The following is a 24,819-nucleotide window of genomic DNA, read 5'->3' as shown; positions in this document are numbered from 1 at the left end:
AGGGGAGGAGCAGGGGGATGAAATATGGTATTGGAGTTGTAATGATAATGACATTTTCAAATGTATATTTATTAATTTTAAGGTCCTGGAGAGAAAGATATGATTGTGATGAGAGACAGCTTTGGAATCAGACATCCTTCTGGACATTTGGAAAATAAAACTATTGATCTTGTGGTTTATGGGGATGTCAATGGTTTTTCAGCCATGGCTAAAACTGTGGGGTTACCCACTGCTATGGCAGCCAAGATGTTACTTGATGGTAAGTTCTTTCATTGAAGGACCAAGTCTGTCTCCATATTATGTCCAAGTCATTCAACACCTGGATGACACCAAGACTAATCAAATAGTCTTCAGTATGACACTGGCTTTCACTAAAAGTGAGCCAGTTCAGAAGATCCAAGTTCTGGCTGACTGGGAGATCACCTTGTGATGAGTAAAAATTATGGGCTTTGGAGTTAGACCTGATTTCTGTTCCAGGTAAGCCCCAAGATGGCTGAGTGATGGAATGCCAGTTACTTAGAATCTCTGCATCAGAGTTCCTTCATCTGTAAAGTGGGGAAATTGTCATCACTAATCTGTGGGGTTGTATGACACTGAAGTGAAATAATACATAAACCTCCTATCACATAGAAGGGGTCCCCAGGGAATATTAACTGCCTTCTTTTCTTTCCTTTTTTTTTTCTTTTTTTGTATTTTTGGGTGGTAACACTGAAATAGTAGAGGGTAGTCACTTCCAGATTTTCAAAAATATAAGCCATATTTTATTAATCCTCATATCACAACATACTATCAATGCTCAGTATATGTTTTGAATGAAAAGAATTCAAATTTCAACTTTCCTTAAGGTCATATATGCTTTCAGTAAGCATGATCTCTGAGTATAACACCTCATTTTGTCCTTGTAAAGGTGTGAAGGGAATAAAAAACATCAAAGCACATAAATGTGAAATAAACAGAAGATATATCTATAGTAGCATATTGTTGTTGTTTAGTTGCTAAGTTGTGTCCAACTCTTCGTGACCCTATGGACTGCAGCCCACCCCCCTCACCTGTCTGTAGAATTTTCCAGGCAAGAATACTGGAGTGGTTTGTTATATCCTTCTCCAGGGGATCTTCCAGGCCAGGGATCAAACCTGTGTCTCCTGCGCTGGTAGGCAGATTCTCTAACACTGAGCCACCAGGGAATGTTAGTCTATATCCAGTGAAACTACCTACTAGTCAGTGAGGAACTATAGTGAAGAAGTGATGTGGGATGAGGTCATCATGGCCTTTAAGGAAAGTACCTGAATTTATTCTTTCAGCCATCCTAACAGATGCCAGTGCCCAAGTTACCACATTGGTTTCTTTTTTTTTTTTTGGTCACACCGTGCAGCATGTAGGATCTAAGTTCCCAGACTGGGAATTGAACCTATGCCTCCTGCAGTGGAAGTGTGGATGGAGTCTTAACCACTGAACTGCCAGGGAATTCCCTCAGATTGGGGTAATTTCATTGTGTTGGTGTTCAAAGATGATATCAGCAAATCATACCAGTTAGGTTTACAAGTTTTCTTTCTTATACTTTTTTCTCTGATCTGGTAGTTAATGCAGTTAAGTGTATAAATTCAGACTCAGCCCCTAAGTTCAGCTGTGCTACCCATGAACCCCTTTTCCTTACAGTGTGTTGATTATGTAATAATTTAGTAGGAGATATTTAAGCTGCTATTAAAAAAAAAATCCCTAGGCTGCCAACAATTCATTAACTTGGAGTTTACTGCTATATGGTGATTCTTGCTGTAGAAATTAACTGTTCTTAACACCTTTAAAATGGTAACTTCAAACTTATTTTCTTCTAGGTGAAATTCAAGCTAAAGGCCTGATGGGACCCTTTTCAAAGGAGATCTATGGACCAATATTGGAGCGAATTAAAGCAGAAGGCATTATGTATACTACACAGAGCACAATCAAACTATAATTGAGAATTATATTTTGTTTTGATCTTCCCAGCCAACACAGCTCTGAACTTCTGTGCAGCAAGCATGCTTGTTAATGTGATATTTTAAAACATAAAGCATGATATGTTTTGATATGTCAATACAATGGTGTTTTTGAAATATAAATCTCTATTTTAATACGAAAACATTTGTTATAAGAGATGCCAGTAATTATCAGAGAACTTTAATAATTCTATCATGTATTTTTTTCATGTGTATGTAAAAATGATAATGCTTGTATTACTTGTTAACTTATTATGCAACTTTTTTTCTTACAAGAATATATTTTCCTATAATTAGCAGGTGAAGTTTTATCTTTTTAGTAAGAAGAAAATTTCTTCACACAGCTTTATTTTTGTTTTGCTTTTGTTTTTCAGACTGATTCAGCTGGATGTTTCTAGATTACCTGTCTACAAGCTTTTGCAATAATGCTATTTTGTGCCTTTTTGTAAAATTATGATTTAAGAAAGTGACATTTCTGATAGTTTCCTCTTTAATGTTTAGAAAAGGAGTAGGTAAGATTAAATCAAAATCTATAGGATCAGCCCATTAGGCACAGGAAAAGAATCTAACAAATCCAACATTCTTTTGTGATAAAAAGCACTCAACAAACTAGGAATAGAAGGGAATTCTTTGACCTGATAAAGCGTACCTATGAAAAACCCAGAGCTAATATCATACTCAATGATGAAAGACTGACGGATTCTCCCCTGAAATCAGGGACAAGACAGAGATGTACACTCATGCCATTTCTATTCAGCTTGTACTGGAAAGTCTAGATGGGGCAGTTAGGCAAGAAAATGTAATAAAAGACATCCAGATTAGAAAGAAAGATGTAAAACTATCTCTGTTTGCAGATGATATAATCTTATACATAGAAAATGCAAAAGAATAATCTAAGAAAACATTAGATCTAATACATGAGTTCATCAGTTGCAGGATACAAGATTAACATTCAAAAATTGATTGTACTGGTACACAGTATCAATGAATAAAGCAAAAATGATATTAAGAAAACAATTCTTAAAAAAGTGTAGAATAGGAATAGAATGAGAGTTCAGAAATAATGCTTATTGACTTTTGAAAAAGGTGCTAAGACAATTCAGTTGAGAAAAATAGTCTTTTCATCAAATGGTGCTGAAACAACTGGATATCCACATGCAAAAGAATAAAGTTGGACTCCCTACCTCACAGCACATATAAAACTTATCTCAAATTGGACCAAATACCCAAATATAAGAGCAAACACTGTAACACTTTTAGATGAAATCACAGGTGTAAATCTTCCTGACCTTGGATTAGGCAATGGTTTCTGAAATAAATGACACCAAAGCACGAGCAACAAAAGGAAGAAAATAGATAAATTGGATATCATCATGATTAAAACCTTCTGTGCTTTTAAGAATACCATCAAGAAGGCAAAAGACAACCCACAGAATGAGAAAATGTTGCAAATTATATATCAGGTAAGAGAAGAACTTGAATAGATAGAGAACTATTGTATTCAATAAAAAGTCAAACAGCCTAATTTAAAAAAAAAAAGGATAAAGGATCGGAATTGACAGTTCTCAAAAGAAGATATACAAAAGGCATATGAGCACATGAAAAGATGCTTAACACACGTTAGCTATCAGGGAAATAGAAGTCAAATCTACAATGAGATAGCACTTCAACGTCACCTGGATAGCTACTGTGAAAAAATAGTAAGTGTTGGTGAAAATGTGGAGAAATTGGAACCCTCATAAACTGCTGGTGGAAATATACAATGGTATGGCTGCTTGGAGAAACAGTTTGGCAGTTCCTCAAATGGTTAAACATAGAATTACCATATTATCCCTGGTGAAGGGTGAGGCTTCCCTGGTGGCTCAGACAGCACAGTGTCTGCCTGCAATGTGGGAGACCTGGGTTCCATCCCTGAGTCAGAAAGATCCTCTGGAGAAGGAAATGGCAACCCACTCCAGTACCTTTGCCTGGAAAATCCCATGGACGGAGGAGCCTGGTATGCTACAGTGGGGTTGCAAAAAGTTGGACACGTCTGAGTGACTTCACTTTCACTATATTATCCAGTAATTCCACTCTTAGCTATAGGAAAAAATGAAAATGCATCCACACAACTTGTAAACAGATGTTTATAGTGGCATTATTCATAACAGCCAGAAATAAAAACAAGTCAAATACCCATCAAATAAACAAAATGTGGCATATCCAGACAATGGAATATTATTCAGCAATTAAAAAGAAACTGGGTACTAATACATGCCACGACATGGATAAACTTCAAGTGAAAGAAGCCAGGCAGGAAAAGCCACATATTGTGTGATTTGATTTGTATGAAATGTCCAGAATTGTTAAATCCCTATATGGAGAAAGTAGGTTATTGGTTGCCTAGGACTGGGGGATGTTGGGGAGGAGTGGGAGTGACTGCTAATGAATTTGGGGTTTTGGGGAGGGAGATGAAAATGTTATAGAATTGATTTTGTGGTAATGGAGGTACTACTCTATGACTATACTAAAAACTACTGAACTGTGCACTTTGTGTGAATTGTATGGGGTGAGAATTATTTATCAAGTTGTACAAATTAAACTTTATTTTTCTCCTTGAAGGAAAAATGCTTATGTTGAGGGATATAAATTAAACCTTCTGTGAGACTGTGCTCATATTCTGGCATATGAAACTAATTCTGCTGTCAAAATAAGCAGGTATGATACTTAGGACATATGGCAGTTGAGAAAATATCTATGCTATTTGAAAAGGATCGAAGTTGATTAAGGCCTGGTCCCACTTGTCAAAAATAATTATGTAGAGATCAATAATCTATAAGTAAGTAAAGACATATCTGTTATGGCAGTTTTTTTTTTTAATTACAACATTGATTTTAATATAATCAGTTAGGAGATAATGCTTGTGTTGAATATTCATTGGAAGGACTGATGCTGAAGCTGAAGCTTCAATACTTTGGCCACCTGATGTGAAGAGCTGACTCACTGGAAAAGACTGTGGTGCTGGGAAAGACAGGAAGAGAAGGAGACAACAGAGGACGAGATGATTGGATGGCATCACCAACTCAATGAGTTTGAGCAAGCTCCGGCAGATGGTGAAGGACAGGGAAGCCCGGCATGCTGCAGTCCATGGGGTCACAGAGAGTCGGACACGACTGAGCAATGAACATCAACAACGGTTGTGTTGCATTGGTTCCACTTGCAGTCTGGAAGAGCACTCAGATGACATGGGATCCAGGGAACTAGGGTGGGAGGGGGAACCCACTAAGATAACATGGCAACTGGTTTGGCTTTAAGTGATAAAGGGGTAGGATTGAAGAGGGGGATCTAGTGCTAGAAAAGGAAACGTCAGTAAGCTTGAGTAAAGGAAGACAGAAATGCTGCATTGGCTCGCAATAACAAGTCATAAACTAAAGCATACAGGTGGAATCTAGGAAAATGGTACTGATGAACCTATCTGCAAGACAGGAATAGAGACACAATGTAGAGAACAGCTGTGGGCACACAGCGGGGGAGGAGAGGCTGGGACAAACTGAGAGAGTAATACTGACATATATATGTGTGTGTAAAATAGCTGGTGGGAAGTTGCTTGTAGCACAGGGAGTCAGCTCAGTGCTCTGTGATGACTTAGAGGCGGAATGGGGGGAGGTTCAAGAGGGAGGGGATATACATATATATATATATATATATACACACACACACATATATAGTTATGACTGATCTGTGTTGTACAGCAGAAACCAACACAACATTGTAAAGCAATTATCCTCCAATTAAAGCTGTCCAGCAAGGATTTCAGTAGTAAAGGTGGTGGTGGTAGGATCTGGGTATGGATGGATAGATTACAATTATGAGCATTTAGCCCTTGAGCTACATTTGTGAATCCCTGGTCTAAAGCTTTTGATAGGCTTAATGCTCACATCTTCTGGATTTTTCTATCTTTTTTGGCCTCCTCCAGATAAAACTGGTATTTATATTTCCCATTTTCCTTGTCCTAGACTCATGAGACACTAGAAGTCCCTCTGAGAAGCAATGTGATTGTTTCTACCACATACTAGCTCTTTCCTTTTCCACAAACTGAGGACAACAATAACCCACAGCATGGTTATAAAGGGTCTGAGAGAATGTAAAAGCCTGATGTCTAGTAGATGTTCAAAAACACTAGTTTTTCTTTTTTTTTGCAATACTCTTTCCAGTAACAATTTGCTTGAAATTTACGTTAAAGATAATGATATTTTAGCTCTAAGATATTTTTCAATGTTTTGGATACATTCGGAAGACTCAAGGATCCATGCCTCTCAGGCAAGTCATGGATGTATCTGCTCCATAAGGAGAGTCGTAAAGTGGTTATAGAGAAGAGACCAAAATTATCATTAGGCCAGCTCTGACTTTACAGAAGAGAAAATATGTCTCACAAAGTTAAATGACTTGCCTAAAGTGATAAGACGTACTACTGAAGTTTGATCAGCATTCAAAAACCCAGGATACTTTTATAAAATTTGGGAAGAACTCTGATTTATAAAACCACCTTACCATGGGTTGTTAGGGTCACCAATAGCCCAAATGAGGCCTTTTTGAGAATTAGAGAAAAGTACTCCTTCTAGGTACTTTTGTCAAAAAATTGTCATCAAATATGTAAATTAGAACAATACACTTATTGTCTAACGGAAAAAGTCATATTAATCATAATGTTCTAATAAATATTAATTGTATTAAGTACTGCTGCTGCTGCTAAGTCATTTCAGTCGTGTCCGACTCTGTGCGACCCCATAGACGGCAGCCCACCAGGCTCCCCCGTCCCTGGGATTCTCCAGGCAAGAATACTGGAGTGGGTTGCCATTTCCTTCTCCAATGCATGAAAGTGAAAAGTGAAAGTGAAGTCGCTCAGTCGTGTCTGACTCTTAGCGACCCCATGGACTGCAGCCTACCAGGCTCCTCTGTCTATGGGATTTTCCAGGCAAGAGTACTGGAGTGGGTTGCCACTGCCTTCTCCACATCCTAATCAATATTCAATATCTGTGGTCATGTATGGATGTGAGTGTTGGACTATAAAGAAAGCTGAGCACCGAAGAATTGATGCTTTTGAACTGTGGTGTCGGAGAAGACTCTTGAGAGTCCCTTGGACTGCAAGAAGACCCAACCAGTCCATCCTAAAGGAGATCAGTCCTGGGTGTTCATTGGAAGGACTGATGCTGAAGGTGAAACTCAAATACTTTGGCCACCTCATGCAAAGAGTTGACTCATTGGAAAAGACCCTGATGCTGGGAGGGATTGAGGGCAGGAGGAGAAGGGGATGACAGAGGATGCGACGGCTGGATGGCATCACTGACTCGATAGACATGAGTTTGAATGAACTCTGGGAGTTGGTGATGGACAGGGAGGCCTGGCGTGCTGTGATTCATGGGGTCGCAAAGAGTCGGACACGACTGAGCGACTGAACTGAAATGTGCTTTGATTGGCTCCCCAGTAGATGCAATGCACAATTTGCATAGCCATGCAGGTAGCTAGTCTTATCTTTTGTATAGATTAGTCTTCTTTATAATGGTTTACATTTGGTGATTGTATTGGAAATATATTGACCAGACATGAATTCTACTGGAAAGGATCCAGTGAGAAAAGCTGCCTGTTCTGAAGAAATATTTGTTAGTCACTGGCAGCTAATCTAATAACTTCCTATTTCCAATTTTCTTTTAGTCCTAACACTCATTCTTAATTTTACTTAATTAGCAAGAAATACAAAACACAGAGTTAAGTCCTAACTTGAAGCTTCCTGGTGGCTCAAACAGTAAAGAATCTGCCTGCTATGCAGGAGATCCAGGTTCGATCCCTGGGTAGGGAATATCCCCTGGAGAAGTGAATGGGTACCCACTGCACTATTCTTGCCTGGAGAATTTCATGGACAGAGGAGCTGGGTGGGCTACCGTCTATGGGGGTCACAAAGAGTCAGACACGACTGAGTGAATAACAAGAACCAAATAATTTAATAGGGGTAATTGTGCTGTGTTAATACACACTGCTCTGCTGTCCTCAGATGTTCAATTCTGTTTCCTGTGGGCCTTACTGCACAGTTTGGGAATCAACTCTACACACTGTCCCATCCCATCAACCTTTTTTTATGTCCATCATTTCAGAGGGAACATATCCATAATTTTCTTCTACATGTGCCTCAGTACTCCACAAGCAAACACAAGCTGATGGTGATATTTATATTTATTTTTGCAATGTCTTGGATAAAAACCATTTAAACAATGTCAGGTAGGTGTTATTCTCATAAAAACATCTTCCTTCAAAACAAATGTATTTTTATTTTCCATAAAAGTTAAAATTACATGCTAAAACAGTTAATCACAACACAAAACAATATCAAGAAGACTCACAGAGTAAGACCAGATAATGAGCTGCATCATTAAACTAAATAATTACACAGAACTAGAAAACTGACTCAGTAGTAAAATATAAAATCTACAATTATAAATATAAATTTGGTCCATGGAGACACTAGAGCAGTATTTACAGTAAGTATTAGATTATTTCTACATTAGGTGAATACTGCAGTTGTAAAATGTTGAATATCATAGGGAGCAGGGTGTTTTATTTACAGTATACTATATTAAAAGTTATATTTCTAGCAAACCTGATGATTGCTACAAATACAGCTAAAAATTTGACACTAAAAACAAACATGTTTTTTGTTTGGGATTCTAGTTGGGAATTCCTAGTATCTGTAAATTGAAATTTTCTGTTAAAATCAATATGAAAAAAAGATACCACAATTCCATTCTTAGAAATACTGTAAATTTCAATCATTTTAGTTTAAACACAATAAGTGAATTACAAGAAGGTTTGCAAAAAAGGCACACATTGTTAATGATGTAAATTTGGCAGCAGAATCCTATGTCATGGTAGTAACTGTCAGGTGATGTGAAGTAAACAGATAACAGAATTGATTTTCCAGTCAAATTTTAGAAAGAGGAAAGCAAGGCTCACATGTGGGCTCTTCTCACCCCTTTCCATGTCAAACTAAAGACTCTAAACTCTCGGCTATATTTCCATCAGCCAATGCTGCGCCATTACTGTCCAGAGAGGTGGATGGGTTCTCTTCCTGCCTTGTGCTCACAAGGCTGAGGACGGCTTTGTAGAGAAACTGATACTGCTCCTGGAGAACAGAGGTGGTAGGAAACAGGAAACTCAGTGAAGACATACAATTTTAAAAAGAAGGCATGTTTGCAGTCATCCTTTGCCACTGTCCAAGGAAGGTCACTGTGTGAAGGGCTCTGTTATAATTGGCAGAGGTTGGCAGAGGTACACCATCCATATTAATGTCTCCTTCTGATTAAATTTTAAAGTAGCTCTACAATTAGCCAACGCTTACGGACCTAGAACATTGGCCCATATACATTTGCCAATGGTAAGCACTCCATTCCTACTCAAACGTCATGGAATCAATCAGAAGGAGATGTGATAAGGTTCTAATACTGATTTATCAACTTGTGTGTAAGCCCTTTGGCACTCGACTCTTGTATCTCACTGAGTTATTCATTCTCCATTCTCCAGTTGTTACGAAACCTCAGGACTGCAGTGTCAGCACGGGAATTCAAGGCGAATGCAGGCCTTTCATAGGACCCACTGTTTACCCAGTATTCTTCACACTCTACCAGCACGGGTAGTCCTATGTCCTGCTTGGTGCAAAGGAGAGCATGTGTCCTGCTCTGGTTTCAGAGACACACAGAAGAATAAAGAGTTGCTATCTTTCAGACGCCAACCTGGGGATGGTGAGGTGGGGGCAAGGCAGTTGCAAAGGCTGTGAGCTAATGGCTGGCACCACAGTAGGAAACCATTGGCACCACATGTCTTAGTAAATGCATTTGTGAAACTTGGGTGTAGGTTTAGTCTCCAGAAATCAATTTCAAATGACAAGCTTGGTACATACAACTCACCTTGCCTGAATGAGACTTTTAACAAGGGCTCCTCTGAAGTGTGTGTGCACAAGGCCTTCCCTGCTCTCTGACCAGCTGGTGTGGGCTGGAGCTTTGAAGATGGACCCTTTATAAGGCCCTTCCATATACAGACCAGAAAGTTAGAAGGGAGCCTATGATTTCTGCATTCACCTAAGCTTCTCCCACTAGGGCATGCACGAAGTTCCCTGTTGTCTTTCTAGCCCTTGTTTCTAGTATAAAAGCTTCCAAATTATTCTCAGAGTTGAGACTTATCTTTCCAGATGTGTTATGCTTTTTCTTGATTGTATGAGTGTCTTTCTCTTTTTTAAAAGTACTCTTAGAATTAGCTACTTCTTAAGTTTAGAAAATGAATTTGGCTTGATAAAAAAGCGAACAACTGAATTCTATTTTCTGACTGCTCTTTGAGGCTATGCAGAACTTGAACGCTGGAATAAAATGTTTATTTTGCTGGATAAATCAGATTAGTTGGTGCTTCTACTACAGATATTTTTTCAGAATTATACTAAGTCTCACAAAAAAGGCACACAATGAAATTGAAAATTTTTGATCCATCAATTTTCTGGAAGATAAACTTTAAAAGTTTATTGTTTATAGTTCCAGTTCTATGGATTGCAAATGGATTATAATTCAGCTTGAAAACTTCATGTTAATGTTATCAATGTGTTCTTTTTGATACACAACAAAATGATTTTGGTAGCCCCTAGAAAGTAACAGGTGCTCTAACAGGAAAAGCTTGAGTCACTGTCTTGTTACTTACAATGTCAGCAAAGACTCCTGGCCTCATCAAATTGATCATCTTGGCTACCTGGTACACATCCATGGAATTTTCTTTTTCAAGTTGGTGCATAAGGGTCGTCAGAGCACAGAAAGTTCCAGCGGTCACTCCTCCATGCCTGGAGGCAAATGGAAGGGACAAAGACTCCATTCAGATGCATCAAACATTCACATTTGGAACTCACAGAGCCTGTGGCCTTGACAACTTGGCAGTAAGGACAATGAAATTTTTAATATATTGTCTCCTCACTTTATTGTCCATGGAACTATGCTTTAATCTGAAACACTGTGGAATGTTCACAATATTAGTAATGAGACACTTTATAGAAATTAAGTATTTGGTTATACATTTCGTTTTATTATACTATGGAATGGGTTGGCCATAAATCAAAATAATCTGACTGAGGTTAATCTAAGTATCATATATAATATGCACATGCATTTTGGTTTACAACAGAAACTTGGAAAGATCAATTGGATACAGATTTCTATTTCTGGTAAATAAAAATGATATCATGATATCAATTTTATTCCAATCCCATGAAGTCAGTGGCTGAGGAATGTCTCCCTGGTTAGAACGTGTAAAAATCCAGGTTCTAAAACACTGACTCATCACACAAAGTGTTCTCAGCATAGAATGCAAGAGCAAATGCCTATGACCCTGCACCCATCTTCTGCCTTCAGCAGGAGCTCTAAGTGGAAAAAAAACCCCAAACTATTCTGTGTTAATCATGTCCATGAGAAGCAATAATCTACCCTGGCTGAATAATTCACCATGGGTCCAAAATATTAGGTTAGTACAAAGATAACAGAAATATACACACACCCAGAGCATGTCAGGTGTGAAGAGGTTTAAGGTGTGGCACTTACTCATCATGAACAATCATGGGCCCATCCCTGGTGGCAGCTTCTTCTTTGATAATACTTATAAGTTCAAAAGTTTTACTAATGGGGCTGTCTGGATTTGGCCATTTGGGACACTGAAAGTGCCGCACTTCAAGTACATAATCATCCTACAAGAAGAGGTAAAATCAGTGTTTTAAAAAGTGTCATATTGGGTGGTGAGTAGATGAATTGAGGAAAATCAGTAACTACAGGAATGCAATAAAACCAAATCATATGCTGAATGCAGGAGTCGTTACAGCCCATTCATTGCATCATAATGCGACGAACTAGGGTTTTTTTTTTTTTTAAACTAAACTCCTGACTATCTACAAGACACCAATTTGAATTCTTTGTCAATAATTATTTCTGTGAAAATCAGGAATTGCAGGAAGGTGATGAAACCAAGTCACACACGGAGTGTAGCAGTCGTTGTAGCCCGTCCGTCATCATGGAAGGGAGAAATTGCCATGACATCACAATTGCCATGTACAGACGTGGCCTCTTTTTTATTCTAAAATAATCCTTGTTGGTGGACTTTATATTGCCAATCAAATCATGAACAGAGATGTGGCTGTGTCCATAAAATTAAACTTACAAAGAGAGATCTTCTGTTTTAAAATTTGCTTTAAAAATTGCACAGACATTCCTTTACAAATTATGAATCATTATATTGTATACCTGTAACATATAATATTGTAAATCATCTGTATTTGAAGTAAAAAAGAAAAAGATAGCATAGACTTCTTCAAATAGCAGCATTACTCAGGTTCAACTAAGGCAAGAATATGATTGCATGACACAGTGTGGGAAGTGCTGGCAAGGAGGATGGAGACATGGGTCCCACTCTAACCCCGGTTTGAATCCTTGCTTAAGGGACCAAACCAGGTTGCATGACTTTAACGCTCTTGAACTTCTGATCCTCAGTTTCCTAAAGTGGCTTATACGTATACAGGAATCTGATTTATGACTGAACTGGTATTGTTGATCTATAAATGATGCTGGAACAATGGCTCTTCACATGAAACAATAAAACTGGACTCTTGACTCACAAAATATAATATGAAACATCAATTTCAGGCAGAACTATAAAACATTTAGAAAATAATGTATTTGCATCATCAATTTTATAAGTGTTGGTCAACCAAATAGTCTAGCAAATACTGAATCTTCTTATATATCCTATATGTTTTACCAGTTTCAGAATTAAAGTGAAACATTTAAACCATCTAAAATATGATTTAATTTTTTTCTGATTGAGCAAGTCCTCCGAATTTCACATACCTTACTCATCATTATTAGCATCTTTTAGTCTTTTACAGGAGCCATACAATAATTTATGAACTATGCTGTAATTACAGAAATAATTATTGACAAAGAATTCAAACTGTAGACAATTAAGAGTTTAGTAAAACAACCCTAATTCATTGCACTGCATGTTTTCAAAGCAGTTCTTCACTGAACAACCCCCTGTACATCAGTAGAGGACAGTAAACTTGTTTTTACTGGTAGGTAATATTTTTCCCATTTTACTTAGGAGAAGACAAGGTAAACACTGGCCTTAAAACATGAGAATTAGGATTAATAAAATGATTTGTTTTTACTCTGTTTAGTTTCAACTTAACTTCTATCAGCAACTGCTTTGGAGTAAAGAGAAATTTTTGACTTCCTGTGTGTGTAGAAATCAAGGATGGTGGAGTTTAGTGATGGCTAATTGTTTAATGATTCTATAAGATTTAAAAAAATGAAAATAACATGTAAGGTAAAATTTATTATTTGGGTAATTTGCCTCAATTTATAAGAAATCAGATTCCTTCTTTTAATTTCTAGGAGAGATCTTTAAACTGGCATATATTTAAAAGGATGAAAAGTTTATCATTTAAACTATGTCCATACCTGTGTAGCTTCTAGGATAAAATCTTGCATTATAAGTTTTTCCTCGTTAGACAGACATTTGTGTTCTTCAGCCATAAGAGTGACCTTAAAACTCTCACAATTTATAGGCTCATCTTTATTTGGCCAGTAAACAAATTCATCTTCTGCCTGGAGGATTAAAAGACAAAGACGATTCTAGATTTAATAAAAGGTCTAAGTCAGACTGTGAAACAAAGTTAACAGGTTGCTGTAGAAAATTCAACTCAAATTTTTCTCTGAATCTCAAAATTTACTCTTAAAATATCCTAACAAGTTTTATTTAAAAAATGCAAGTAGAAGTATATGGACTGACTTCATTCACGATTGCAATTCTAATTCCCTAAGCATCGTAATAAATACTTAAGTTAATTTCAACCTACTTTTATTTAAAACTGTCATTCAACAATTTCAGACCTGAGATATTGCATTCAAACCAGATCCAATAATAGACAAGGTGCAACTTCAATATTAGTTCGTTAGTTGAAAAAAATACTTTGTGTACTGGACTTTTGAGTAGCTGTGCCTTGATACCTACCCTAAAAAGAAAGTGCCAGAAGTGGCCGGAAGGGCTTACCATGTTCTGACCATCTGGAAGCATAACAACCAGCTGGGCGTTATGGTCCCATATCATCCTCCAGAAATCCTGGATGGTGTGGAGAAGGGGATGCTGGGTGATGATGAATTCATTGCTCTGATAATAGCCCTACATAATCAAAGAGAGGATAGAAAGAGCCTTGGCATATGACTGTAAATATTTAAGACAGTTATAGGTTAATGGTCATGTTAGTCTTTTTATTTTTAGATTGTGTCTGTAAATAATAATGTGATTATTATAGCCAATGTTATAGACCCATCCTATATGTCAGGTACAGTGTTAAGCATTTTCCTTCTTTATTCCTCACAGCAGTACTATGAGAAAGGGAATGTGAGCTTCACTTCATACGTAATTAAACTGAAGCTGAAGAAGTTATCACCTTAAGTTATCACAAGTTATCACTTCTAGGAGGAGACTTAACGAAATGGCTTGTGGACTATGTCTCCCACACTAGATAGAACAGAAATCTAGAAATTCTGCATTTCTTAAACTTCATTAGTCCCAATGGCAGTGCCAAATTTCACACCCACTGGCAATAGGATACTTTACGTCTTGACTGCCTCTACTGGAGAGGAACTAGGGGTGTGAGTGAGTGAGTGAAGTCACTCAGTCGTGTCTGACTCTTTGCGACCCCATGGACTGTAGCATACAAGGCTCCTCCGTCCATGGGATTTTCCAGGCAAGGGTACTGGAGTGGGGTGCCATTTCATTCTCCAGGAACTAGGGGTGCCACCTTGCAAATGTTGCTACAGAAACCTGAAAGCTGGTGCCATTGAATTAATCATGATTTCCATGCTGCTGCTTACCAAAACCATGGCTCCTTCTGCAATGGAATCTCTTAGATCCCATTCCTAGCTCCCATAGGCTCATTTGAAGTATGGAATGTTTTTTACTTTTTTTAAGCTTTATCTTCATTTATTCATCAAGTAGAATTCTACTCAATTTACTTTCTTTTGGTTACAATCTCATTTGATAAGCAGAAAACTTTTAAGTTCATATATTCAGATTTGAATGAGTAGGTTGTACATAATTAAATGTTTTTCTCCTTAATTGTAGATGCTTTGGGTAGGAAAAGATCTTTTAAAAAAATAATTTAACTTATTTCTGGTTCTGCTGGGTCTTTGCTGTTTTAAGGGCTTCGGTCTACCTGCAGTGAGCGGGGGCTCCTCTCTAGTTATGGTGCACGGGCTTCTCATTTCAGTGGCCACTCCTGGGAAACACGAGCTCTAGGGCTCGCGGGCTTCAGTAGCTGTGGCACGTGGACTCAGTTGTTTGGGGCTCCCAGGCTCTACAGCACACGCTCAATAGCTGTGGCACATGGGCTTAGCTGCCCCTCAGCACATGAAATCTTCCCAGATCAGAGACTGAACCTGTGTCTCCTGCATTGGCAGGTGGATTCTTTACCACTGAGCCACCAGGGAAGCCCAGGAAAAGACCTTGAAAGGACTTCCAGTCTATCCTGCAACTTCAGTCAATATCCCGTATCATTCCAAGTAGATAAAAATTCATTCTATTGTGCAAATCTTCAGACGTACTGTGGCAAGCTTTGTAGGTAGCCAGCATTTAATTATTTTCTTGAAAAGAACAGCCTTTTATCTAACTAACACACAAAGCAATATTTACATTTGTTCTCAATCCATTCTCGATTTTTGAGTAAAGACATCTGCTTCCTGTAGTATTAAGAAGCCCCTGTTTAAGTATGGCATGCTTTTAGATAACTCCTGCACCTCTGGCTTGGCAGTCAGATTCTTTACCACTGTGCCACCTGGGAAGCCCTAAAAATGAAAGTGTTAGTCACTCCGTCATGTCCAACTCTTTGTGACCCCAGGGACTGTAGCCCTCCAGACTCCTCTGTCCATGGAATTTTTTAGGCAAGAATACTGGAGTGGGTAGCCATTCCATTCTCCAAGGGATCTTCTGCTCCAGGGATTGAACCCATGTCTCCTGCATTGCAAGCAGACTCTTTACCATCTGAGCCACCAGGGAAGCCCTTTTAGATGCCACCGACATATATCTCCTTGTTTCCTGTATAGATATGCCTTGGTATTTTCTTTTCTAGTTAAATAGAATAGTGATTTGGGCATGGGAGTTAGGACCCTTTCATCTGAAGGCAAGCTCTGTGATGGACTGGCCTGAAATGGAAACGAAGGTCAAAAAACAGCTAAAGCACTCACTCCTCTCATAGTAGAGCTAAATGCAGACAGAAAGTATTGAATCTTTAGAAATCTAAGTCGCTAAATGAGCCCAGTTTGCAGGGTGAGAACTGTGCTGCAGACCTGGAGTGATGTCAGTGAGACTGGACTTGCTAATGCTGGTGTATCCTGGTTCTGCAGGAAATTTGCTTTGGTGAATGAAATGGAGCCACTTAGATAGGTAAGTGGTTTTGTATCTACTCATCATGTTGAAGCTGAAACTCCAATCCTTTGGCCACCTGATGCAAAGAACTGACTGATATGAAAGACCCTGATGCTGGGAAAGATTGAAGGCAGGTGGGGAGGGGGACAACCGGGGATGAAATGGTTGGATGGCATCACCGACTCGATGGACATGAGTTTGAGTGGACTCTGGGAGTTGGTGATGGACAGGGAGGCCTGGCATGCTGCAGTTCATGGGGTCGCAAAGAGTCGGACACGACTGAGCAACTGAACTGAACTGAACATCAGTTCTGAATGGTGAGTTTGGTTCCTGCATCTACTCAGTTGCATTGACCGAGGGTTTTCCAGTCCCAGCACACATGAAAACACCGAGGAATGCTGTGATTCCATTGTTGCTGTGGGCTGCGAACCTGCAGTCACAGATTTGACTCGTGTCCACCCGTGGTATTTGCCAGTCACTGATTCAGGCAAACCACCCTGTTTTGGTTCTGGCAACATAAGCTTGCAGTCGGTCTTCCCAGTAGCTCTCTGACTTACCATGATGTAGGAGGCATTGATGTAGTCTGCGCCTTCTCCACTCAGGGATGAAATGCCAACCCTGGATCTTTCCACTGGGAACACAGAAGATTCATCATAAACAAGTAAGCTCTAGCCCTATACCTCCTTTCCACCTCCTCAAATGGCAGAAAATAGCTGCATTTTGCAAGTTCAGTGTCTTTGACTTTTTAGCTAATTTTTCTATGTATTTTGCACTCAAAGTTTGAGTCCTTGTTAAGTTACATTATCTGACATAATTAAATGAGTATATTGCTTTTGTTCCAAGATGGAAAACTATTGTTAAATTACCTACAAGGCTTCTATTAATATTATTTTAAAAGTTGGTTTTCCTTTTTCTTCCAAAGTTCAACATAGCTTACCAGGGATGATGGAAGACGTTCTGTTCTTTTCTCTGTTGCATTGCTTTAGGGCTGTAGAATAGTCACTCTGCTGTATATTTGATTGACTCAAGAGCTGAGAAAGAATGTCAAGGAAAAATATAAATCATTTCGTTTAAGCCACTCAAATATTAAACCACACACACACACACACACACACACTCATACTCATATTTACACATGTGACTCAACAAAGATATTTAGCTCAGTCGTGCCTCTTTGCGACCCCATGGACTGCAGCGCATCAGGCGCCTCTGTCCATGAGATTTTCCAGGCAAGGATACTGGAGTGGGTTGACATTTCCTTCTCCAGGGGATCTTCCCAACCCAGGGATCGAACCCAGGTCTCCTGCACTGAAGGCAGATTCTTTACCAACTGAGCTACAAGATATTTAACTTATTTTCCAAGAATTCCTTGAATTAAAGTTGTTTAGGGGACTCCCTGATACATTTATGTTTTATATTCTATTCCAGGAGGGATGGAAGAAGCAGGGAAAGCTTGATACCTAGTTTGACTTTGAGCATTGGGACCCTTCCTCTATGGTGTGTGCTCTCCATGTTCTCTATTTGAATCTCACACTGCAGCTGGAGATAAACTGCATCGTGTGTGTGTGTGTGTATACACACACATGTTGTTTAGTTGCTAAGTCGTGTCCAGCTCTTTGCGACCCCATGGACTGTAGCCTGCCAGGCTCCCTCTGTCCATTGGATTTTCCAGGTAAGAATACTAGACTGGTTGCCATTTCCTTCTCCAAGGGATATTCCCAACCCAGGGATAAAAACCACATCTCCTGCATTGGCAGACAGATTCTTTACCACTGAGTCACCAGGGAAGCCCTTATATATGCATATAGTTTTTTATTCATTATTTTGGGCTTCCCTAGTGTATTCGACTAAAGAGTCCACCTGCAATGTGAGAGAGAATGACAACCCACTCCAGGATTCTTACCTGGAGAATCCCCATGGACAGAGGAGCCTGGTGGGCTACAGTCCATGGGGTCGCCGAGTCAGACATGACTGAGCAACTAAGCACAGCACATTCATTATTTTAATACTTCATGACATAAATAATCTACTTGCTATTTATCTATTCTGCAATTAGTGAATGTTTGCATTATTTTCAATGTTGCTATTTCAAACTTTGTAGCAATGAACAGCCCTTGTATATTTCTTAATATGCACATATGTGAGGGTTTCTATAAAGAATTTGCAGTCATTGGTGTTAAATTTTTGACAGGCTAACAGATGAAAAGTAGTATACTGTGGTTTTGATTAGCATTTTCTTAATTATAGTGCAATGGTGAATTTTAGTTATTTCTTCTTTGATGATTGCCTTTTCATATTTATAGTTCATTTTCATTAATTTGCCGGGGGTTTGATGTCTTAAATGTAAATCTACAGTCTACTAAGAAAGTTGCAAATGTCTTTGTTCTCTTTATCAAATAGACATTTATAACTGAATTACTGTTTTTCCTTAAGATTTTTGTAAATTACATTTTTATTTAAGAAGTTCTTCTCTACCTTCATGTCCTCAAAATACATTTTCCAATATTTTCTTACAGTAGTTATAAAACTATTTCCATTTTAAGAATTTAATCCATCTTGAATAATTTCAGTGTTTGAGGTGTGGTAGATACGTAATTATACTTGTTTCCACATGGAAACTGTCCCAGTATCATTTACTGATACTTACAGTCCATTCACCAATTTTTAATGTCATATCTATCACATAACAATTTCCACATGCACATGGTTCCTCTGGCTGATTTGTCTGTTTTTCAACATTGTCATTCCATAAAAGGTCTTTCACATATAGTTCAAGAAATTTCTATTCCTTATTGTTCAGTATTGCTTTGAATATTTTTGGTTCTTTACTTTTCAATGTAGATTTCAAAATCAGTATCAAACACAAAAGCCTGGCATGAGGTACATTTGTGATAGATATTTTTTGGATACATAGACATGCAATTCATTTTAAGAAAATTTTTCATTGGATAAACATGAATAATATCTGTTTTTTATAGGACAGTGTACACACACACACACACACACACACAAGCACACACCCCTAAATTTCCCTAGTTAGGATGCTAACAGGAAACAGTCAAATGTCTCTCTTTTTAAAATGGATTCTGTTTCATAATTGATATTTTCATTCTGATCCTGAATTACCCAGTATAAGTGATATAAATTCTTTTAGGTAATTGTGTAAGGGGTAAATCATATTTAAGTGAAAATTATATTAGAAATGGCTAATACATATGTATTTTTTAACTTAGAGAAAAGCCATCTTAGCAACATCCTGTTAATGCTTTATATTTCTTATCTGTTTCTGGAAGCTGGACTGTGCACTTTTCTTCCTTGAATTGTTTCTTAACTACTCAGATAAGTTTAGCTGAATAAACATGTATGTCTCCCTCTCTTCAGGTTTTAAGTTCAGGTTCTAAACCTAACCTGTCCCTTACTCCTCCCAGAGCCCAAAAGATGCTGAATGAGAAGGCAGAAAGTCAGGGAATTCGTAATGACTATATCTTCTATGTTGTAAGCTGGAGAAAAGAAAAGAGAAAGAACTTCAATCTCAAGGTTTGTTAACTCTCCTGGGTTTTTCCAGGGCTTCCTGAATTCTTCCAAGATACTCCTTCAGAAACTGGCCCTGCTTCTCTAGCAACCCAGGGAAGTAAGAGGTTGGTATAGGAATAAAAACTAAGATCATGGCGCTGGTCCCATCACTTCATGGAAAATAGATGGGGAAACAATGGAAACAGTAACAGACTTTATTTTCTTGGGCTCCAATATCACTGCAGGTATGAAATTAAAAGATGCTTACTCCTTGGAAGAAAAGCTATGACAAATCTAGACAGTATATTAAAAGGCAGAGGCACCACTTTGCAGACAATGATTTGATTAGTCAAAGCTATGGTTTTTCCAAAAGTCATGTATGAATGTGAGAGTTGGACCATAAGGAAGACTGAGCGCCAAAGAAGTGATGCTTTCGAACTGTGGTGGTAGAGGAGACTTTTGAGAGTCCCTTGGGCAGCAAGGAGATCAAAACAGTCAACCCTAAAGGAAATCAACCCTGAATATTCATTGGAAGGACTGATGCTGAAGCTGAAACTCCAATCCTTTGGCCACCTGAAGTGAAGAGCTGACTCATTTGAAAAGACCCTGATGCTGGGAAAGATTGAAGGCAAGAGGAGAAGGGGATGACAGAGAGTGAGATAGTTGATGGCATCACCGACTCAATGGACATGAGTTTGAGCAAACTTTGGGAGACAGTAAAGGATAGGGAAGCCTGGCATGCTGCAGTCCATGGGGTCGCAAAGAGTCGGACATGACTGAGTGACTGAACAACAACAACAGGAATAATAGACAACAAAACAACATAGCCTTCGTTCCTTTGGAAAGCCACAATTCTTCTGATCTCCCTGTCTCCACCAGCAGGTCTGATAACAACTGCTTTCTGAATTCTTCGCTCACTGGTTTCCGGAAGTCAGACAGCTAAGTTAAGTTGTGGGAGGTAGAATGTTGAACAAAGCATGCTCCCCTTGTGTAGCTGACTGCCTTGTGACAGGGTGGGAGGCAGAAACTGGGGTTGAAGAAGCTATTCTTAAGGGGTGGCCTATTCTAGTCCAAGGCTTCAAGTGAGACAGGTTCTTCCAGGGAGCAGCACAGACAGCCGGAGCCGCAGCGCTCGTGGTTAAGTGGTCTGGTTTTCTTAAAGTGAGAAGAGCACTTAGACTGTCTGTGTTAGAAGTTCTGCCTGTTCATCCTGCTCTGCTCTGCGCCCTCTGTTTCCTGGACCACGCCTGCATTTCTAGGGTTTCTGGGAACTTAACCTCTTGCGACTCTAAGGTTCTCACTGAAATTCACCAAGTGGCTTTGTGGCCGGTTGTAAAGAACACAGTGTAGCCACTGGACCAACAGAGTACTGAGCCTGTCCACACCGCCTTGTCCACTCAAATGAGGAGATGCGGGAACATGCCAACCCACGGTGACACCCGAGAGAGGGACTCTGAAGAGAACTCACCTTGAATTGTTTCTCTAGCTTTGTTTTGCCAGTTGGTCCAGGAATGAGGAGCCCGTTAACATAGGCATGGATGTGGCTGTCTGGGACCTCAGTTTCTTTACTGAGTATGGCCTCGACCAGCGCGTCATGAATGAAGACATACTGTTCCTGGCAAAACAATGACAAACAGGAACATCACTATAGGCTCTCCCTACACGTGAAAAGTTCTTGGAAGTGTTAGTCATTCAGTTGTGTTTGACTCTTCGCAACCCCATGGACTGTAGACTACCAGCCTTTGCTGTCCATGGGATTCTCCAAGCAAGAATGCTGGAGTGGGTAACCATTCCCTTCTCCAGGAGATCTTCCTGACCCAGAGGTCGAGCCCAATCTCCTGTACTGCAGGCAGATTCTTTATCATCTGAGCCACCAGTGTCTCAGCACAAAACTAGTATTTTCCTGGAACTTCCCTGGTGTTCCAGACCCACTGGGGTCTGCACTCCCAATGCAGAGGGCCTGGGTTCAATCCTTGATCAGGGAACTAGATCCCACGTGTGGCAACTAAGAGTTTGAGGGCCGTAACTGAGATACCCCATGCCACAATTAAAACCCAGTGCATAAAAAGCAAATTAAATTTTTTTTTTGGAAGTAGTATCTTTCATTGACAGACAAAAGAGTTTTACAAAATGGAAGGGAGAACTCACAGAGGTTGCTTACCAGTCCTGGCAGGAAGTCAGATGGAGGAAAAGGAGTAATACAGAAAGAACGCAACTGTTTCCACTCTCATCTCTTTATTTCATGGGCATTGACATTTTGAGAAGGAGACCACTGGAAGATTTTGGGAGGCAAAGCAATGTCTTCTCTGGCCATCCTTCATAACTGAGACCCTCTTCCACATTTTGCACTGACCTCTATTTCTGATGGGTCTTTCCCTTCTGTCCATTCCAGTTCTCCTTTTAGCCAGTCAAATGTAATTCAGCAGAATTATCTATACATTTTTAAGTTATCTTCTATTTCATGGATGGGACTCTTCCCTGGTCTTATCTAACTAGAATGTCATCTCCTTGATGGATTGAAGTTTGATTGGTTTCAAAGCCATTCAGTCATAGGTTTCTTATTGTTTTCAAGCTGCCATCCATAGTTTTCAATTTAAATCCATTTTTATTTAGAAATAGTGGAAATAAAATACAGGCATGGAGACTTTGTCCTGTGTCACATATGGGCAAATGAAATGGGCTTAAAAAAGAATTTAATTTGAGCATGCATGTGCGCTAAGTTGCTTCAGTTGTATCTGACTCTTTGCAACCCTCCAGACTATACCCCACCTGGCTCCTCCGTCCATGGGATTCTCCAGGCAAGAATACCAGAGTGAGTTGCTATTTCCTCCTTCAGGGGATCTTCCCAACCCAGGGATCAAACCTGACTCTCTTATGTCTCCTGCATTAAAGCCCTAATTTGAGCATAATTCATATTATTTAAATAGGAGAATGAATCTATTTGCTCACTACACACAGGAAAAAGATATGCTGAAACCCTAACCTCCTAGTACCTCAGAATGTGACCTTATTTGTAAACAGAGATGATGCAGATGTCATTAGTTAAATGAGGTAGGCTGACATCCTTATAAGAAAGGGGAAATTTGGACACAGACACAGGGGGAAGACAGCCGTGTGAAGATACAGGCAGAGACTGGAGTTAGGCTGCTAAATCCAGGGAAATATGAGACTATCAGAAACTTGGAGAGACATGGAAGGATCCTTCCCTAGAGGACATGGAGGGAGCATGGCCCTGCTGCCCACACCTTGATTTTTGGACTTCTATCCTCCAGAACTAGGAGATGATACATTTCTGTTGTTTTAAGCCACCCAGTTCATAGCACTTTATCAAGGGGTGCCCCATGGGACTAACGAATCTGGTAATACAAACTCTGGCCTATCCAGCATTTAGGGACATTTCCAATCCTTAGATAAATTAAATTATAAATTAAATTATCCTCCTTATCATACCTCAGTTTGCACCAAGTAATTTCTTTGTGAACGAATGTGTTTTAAAAAACCAAATACGTTGACGGTTCCTTCATGTTGAATCTGCTGCAGCATGCTGTCTAGCACAATGTACGTGCCCGTTCTTCCAACTCCAGCACTGAGGAGCACACAAAGAAAGAGCTGGTTCAACGTCAAGTATAAAGTACATTTGACGATCGGTCACAACTGGCTGTCTTGTAAATTAATTTCCTTTTCCAAGCCACTTAGTAGGTAATTTAGCAGTCCCCAAAGTAAGCAGCTTAAGAGTTAAGCAGAATGCTTCAAATAACAAAGTTTTCTTTTTTGCCGACAGGTCAAACTCCAAAGCAATCTGATCATTTCTGTTGGAGACTTTTTATGTTCAATAATTACAGTTATTATTCAGCTTATATGATACAATGAAAATATTATGTATCAGAGCCTAGCAAACAGACATTTAATTTGAGAAAAATGAAAACATCAGCTTCTCCAAACTCTGAAAAGACAAGGTCTCCAGGTCGGTACTGTCAGGTAAACAGGTTTGTAAAGGTTTCTGCATTAATGGGAAGAAAGCGTTTGTGAAGGCTTTCAGCTGAAAATATCATTTCCCTGAGATGGTGAGGAATAAAGCATAACTTCAGTCATTTCTAAAGGGCCATTATCTACCGACTTCTTCAAAGCCTCTAGCAGAGGGACAGAATTCAGAGACACGGATTCCTTTCAAACGCTCTGACGAGTAGGAAGTACTAGAGTGAAGAATTAGCAGCTGCTCTCAAAATGCTCTGGGCCTCCTCCATTCACCAGGAAACAATCTCTGACCTTCAGAGCTATTTTTCTTGCATCTTCCTGTTTCCCTCAACTTCCAGGCTCAGATAAAAAACCTGAAGATAGATCTCTCAAACTTTGTCTGAGCCTAACTCCGGAAACAGGTAATTAGAATGTGTGAGATACACTACATATCAAAGGAAAACACTTGTTTCTGTAAAAATACAGATGCTGCTTTGACAAAAGTGCTCCACGTAGAAGCGAATTAGATTTTTGTGGTTGGCACTCAGTAAACATTAACTGCTATTTTTGTTTTAATTGAAAGATATTAAATTAAATCCTCTAATCCATTTTTCTCTTTCTTTGAAATATCATTATTTCTATTAATCCATCCTGTCTTGGAAGTACCTGGGCTTTCAATAGGCTCAGGGTATTCAGAGTATTAGAAAGAACTCAGGAATATGAGTTTTGACCCCAAACTGTTTAAAAACAAATTAAAAGTATTTTGCTGAATTCCTCACATTTTGTGGGCTTTGATTTTTCTAATATAAACCTGGCTTATGAAGTCTACAATAGACTATTAACTCCCAGGAACATGGGTTGCATCTCAAGGATTTTTATCTCACACTATATTGTAATAAATGTT

The 24,819-nt window shown here is 39.1% G+C and overlaps 2 protein-coding genes across 9 annotated transcripts in view; one reads left to right on the top strand and one right to left on the bottom strand.

The window, feature by feature from the left end:
* AASS (aminoadipate-semialdehyde synthase) overlaps window positions 1-6,686 on the top strand; it is an 81,980-nt gene extending 75,294 nt beyond the window's left edge. For all 3 annotated transcript variants that reach the window (XM_019958996.2, XM_019958997.2, XM_019958995.2), the window contains 2 exons: window positions 83-259; window positions 1,833-6,686. In XM_019958996.2, coding sequence (XP_019814555.2) covers window positions 83-259; window positions 1,833-1,951 — 296 coding nt within the window. In that variant the 3' untranslated portion in view covers window positions 1,952-6,686. The remainder of the gene's footprint in view (window positions 1-82; window positions 260-1,832) is intronic.
* A 1,476-nt stretch (window positions 6,687-8,162) lies between these two features.
* PTPRZ1 (protein tyrosine phosphatase receptor type Z1) overlaps window positions 8,163-24,819 on the bottom strand; it is a 208,944-nt gene continuing 192,287 nt past the window's right edge. For 4 of the 6 annotated variants that reach the window (XM_070788074.1, XM_070788073.1, XM_019958993.2 and 1 more), the window contains 9 exons: window positions 23,412-23,547; window positions 21,430-21,576; window positions 17,386-17,479; window positions 17,006-17,079; window positions 14,073-14,201; window positions 13,481-13,627; window positions 11,573-11,715; window positions 10,686-10,821; window positions 8,163-9,126 (listed from right to left, as the gene is read on the bottom strand). In XM_070788074.1, coding sequence (XP_070644175.1) covers window positions 8,986-9,126; window positions 10,686-10,821; window positions 11,573-11,715; window positions 13,481-13,627; window positions 14,073-14,201; window positions 17,006-17,079; window positions 17,386-17,479; window positions 21,430-21,576; window positions 23,412-23,547 — 1,147 coding nt within the window. In that variant the 3' untranslated portion in view covers window positions 8,163-8,985. Of the gene's footprint in view, window positions 9,127-10,685; window positions 10,822-11,572; window positions 11,716-13,480; window positions 13,628-14,033; window positions 14,202-17,005; window positions 17,080-17,385; window positions 17,480-21,429; window positions 21,577-23,411; window positions 23,548-24,819 lie in introns of all 6 variants that reach the window. The other 2 variants (XM_070788070.1, XM_070788072.1) reach the window with 1 other exon arrangement.

Source organism: Bos indicus, chromosome 4, assembly GCF_029378745.1.
Source record: "Bos indicus isolate NIAB-ARS_2022 breed Sahiwal x Tharparkar chromosome 4, NIAB-ARS_B.indTharparkar_mat_pri_1.0, whole genome shotgun sequence".
Taxonomy (NCBI): domain Eukaryota; kingdom Metazoa; phylum Chordata; class Mammalia; order Artiodactyla; family Bovidae; genus Bos; species Bos indicus.
Note: the sequence above shows the minus strand (reverse complement) of the source record. Positions and strands in the feature narration are given on the sequence as shown.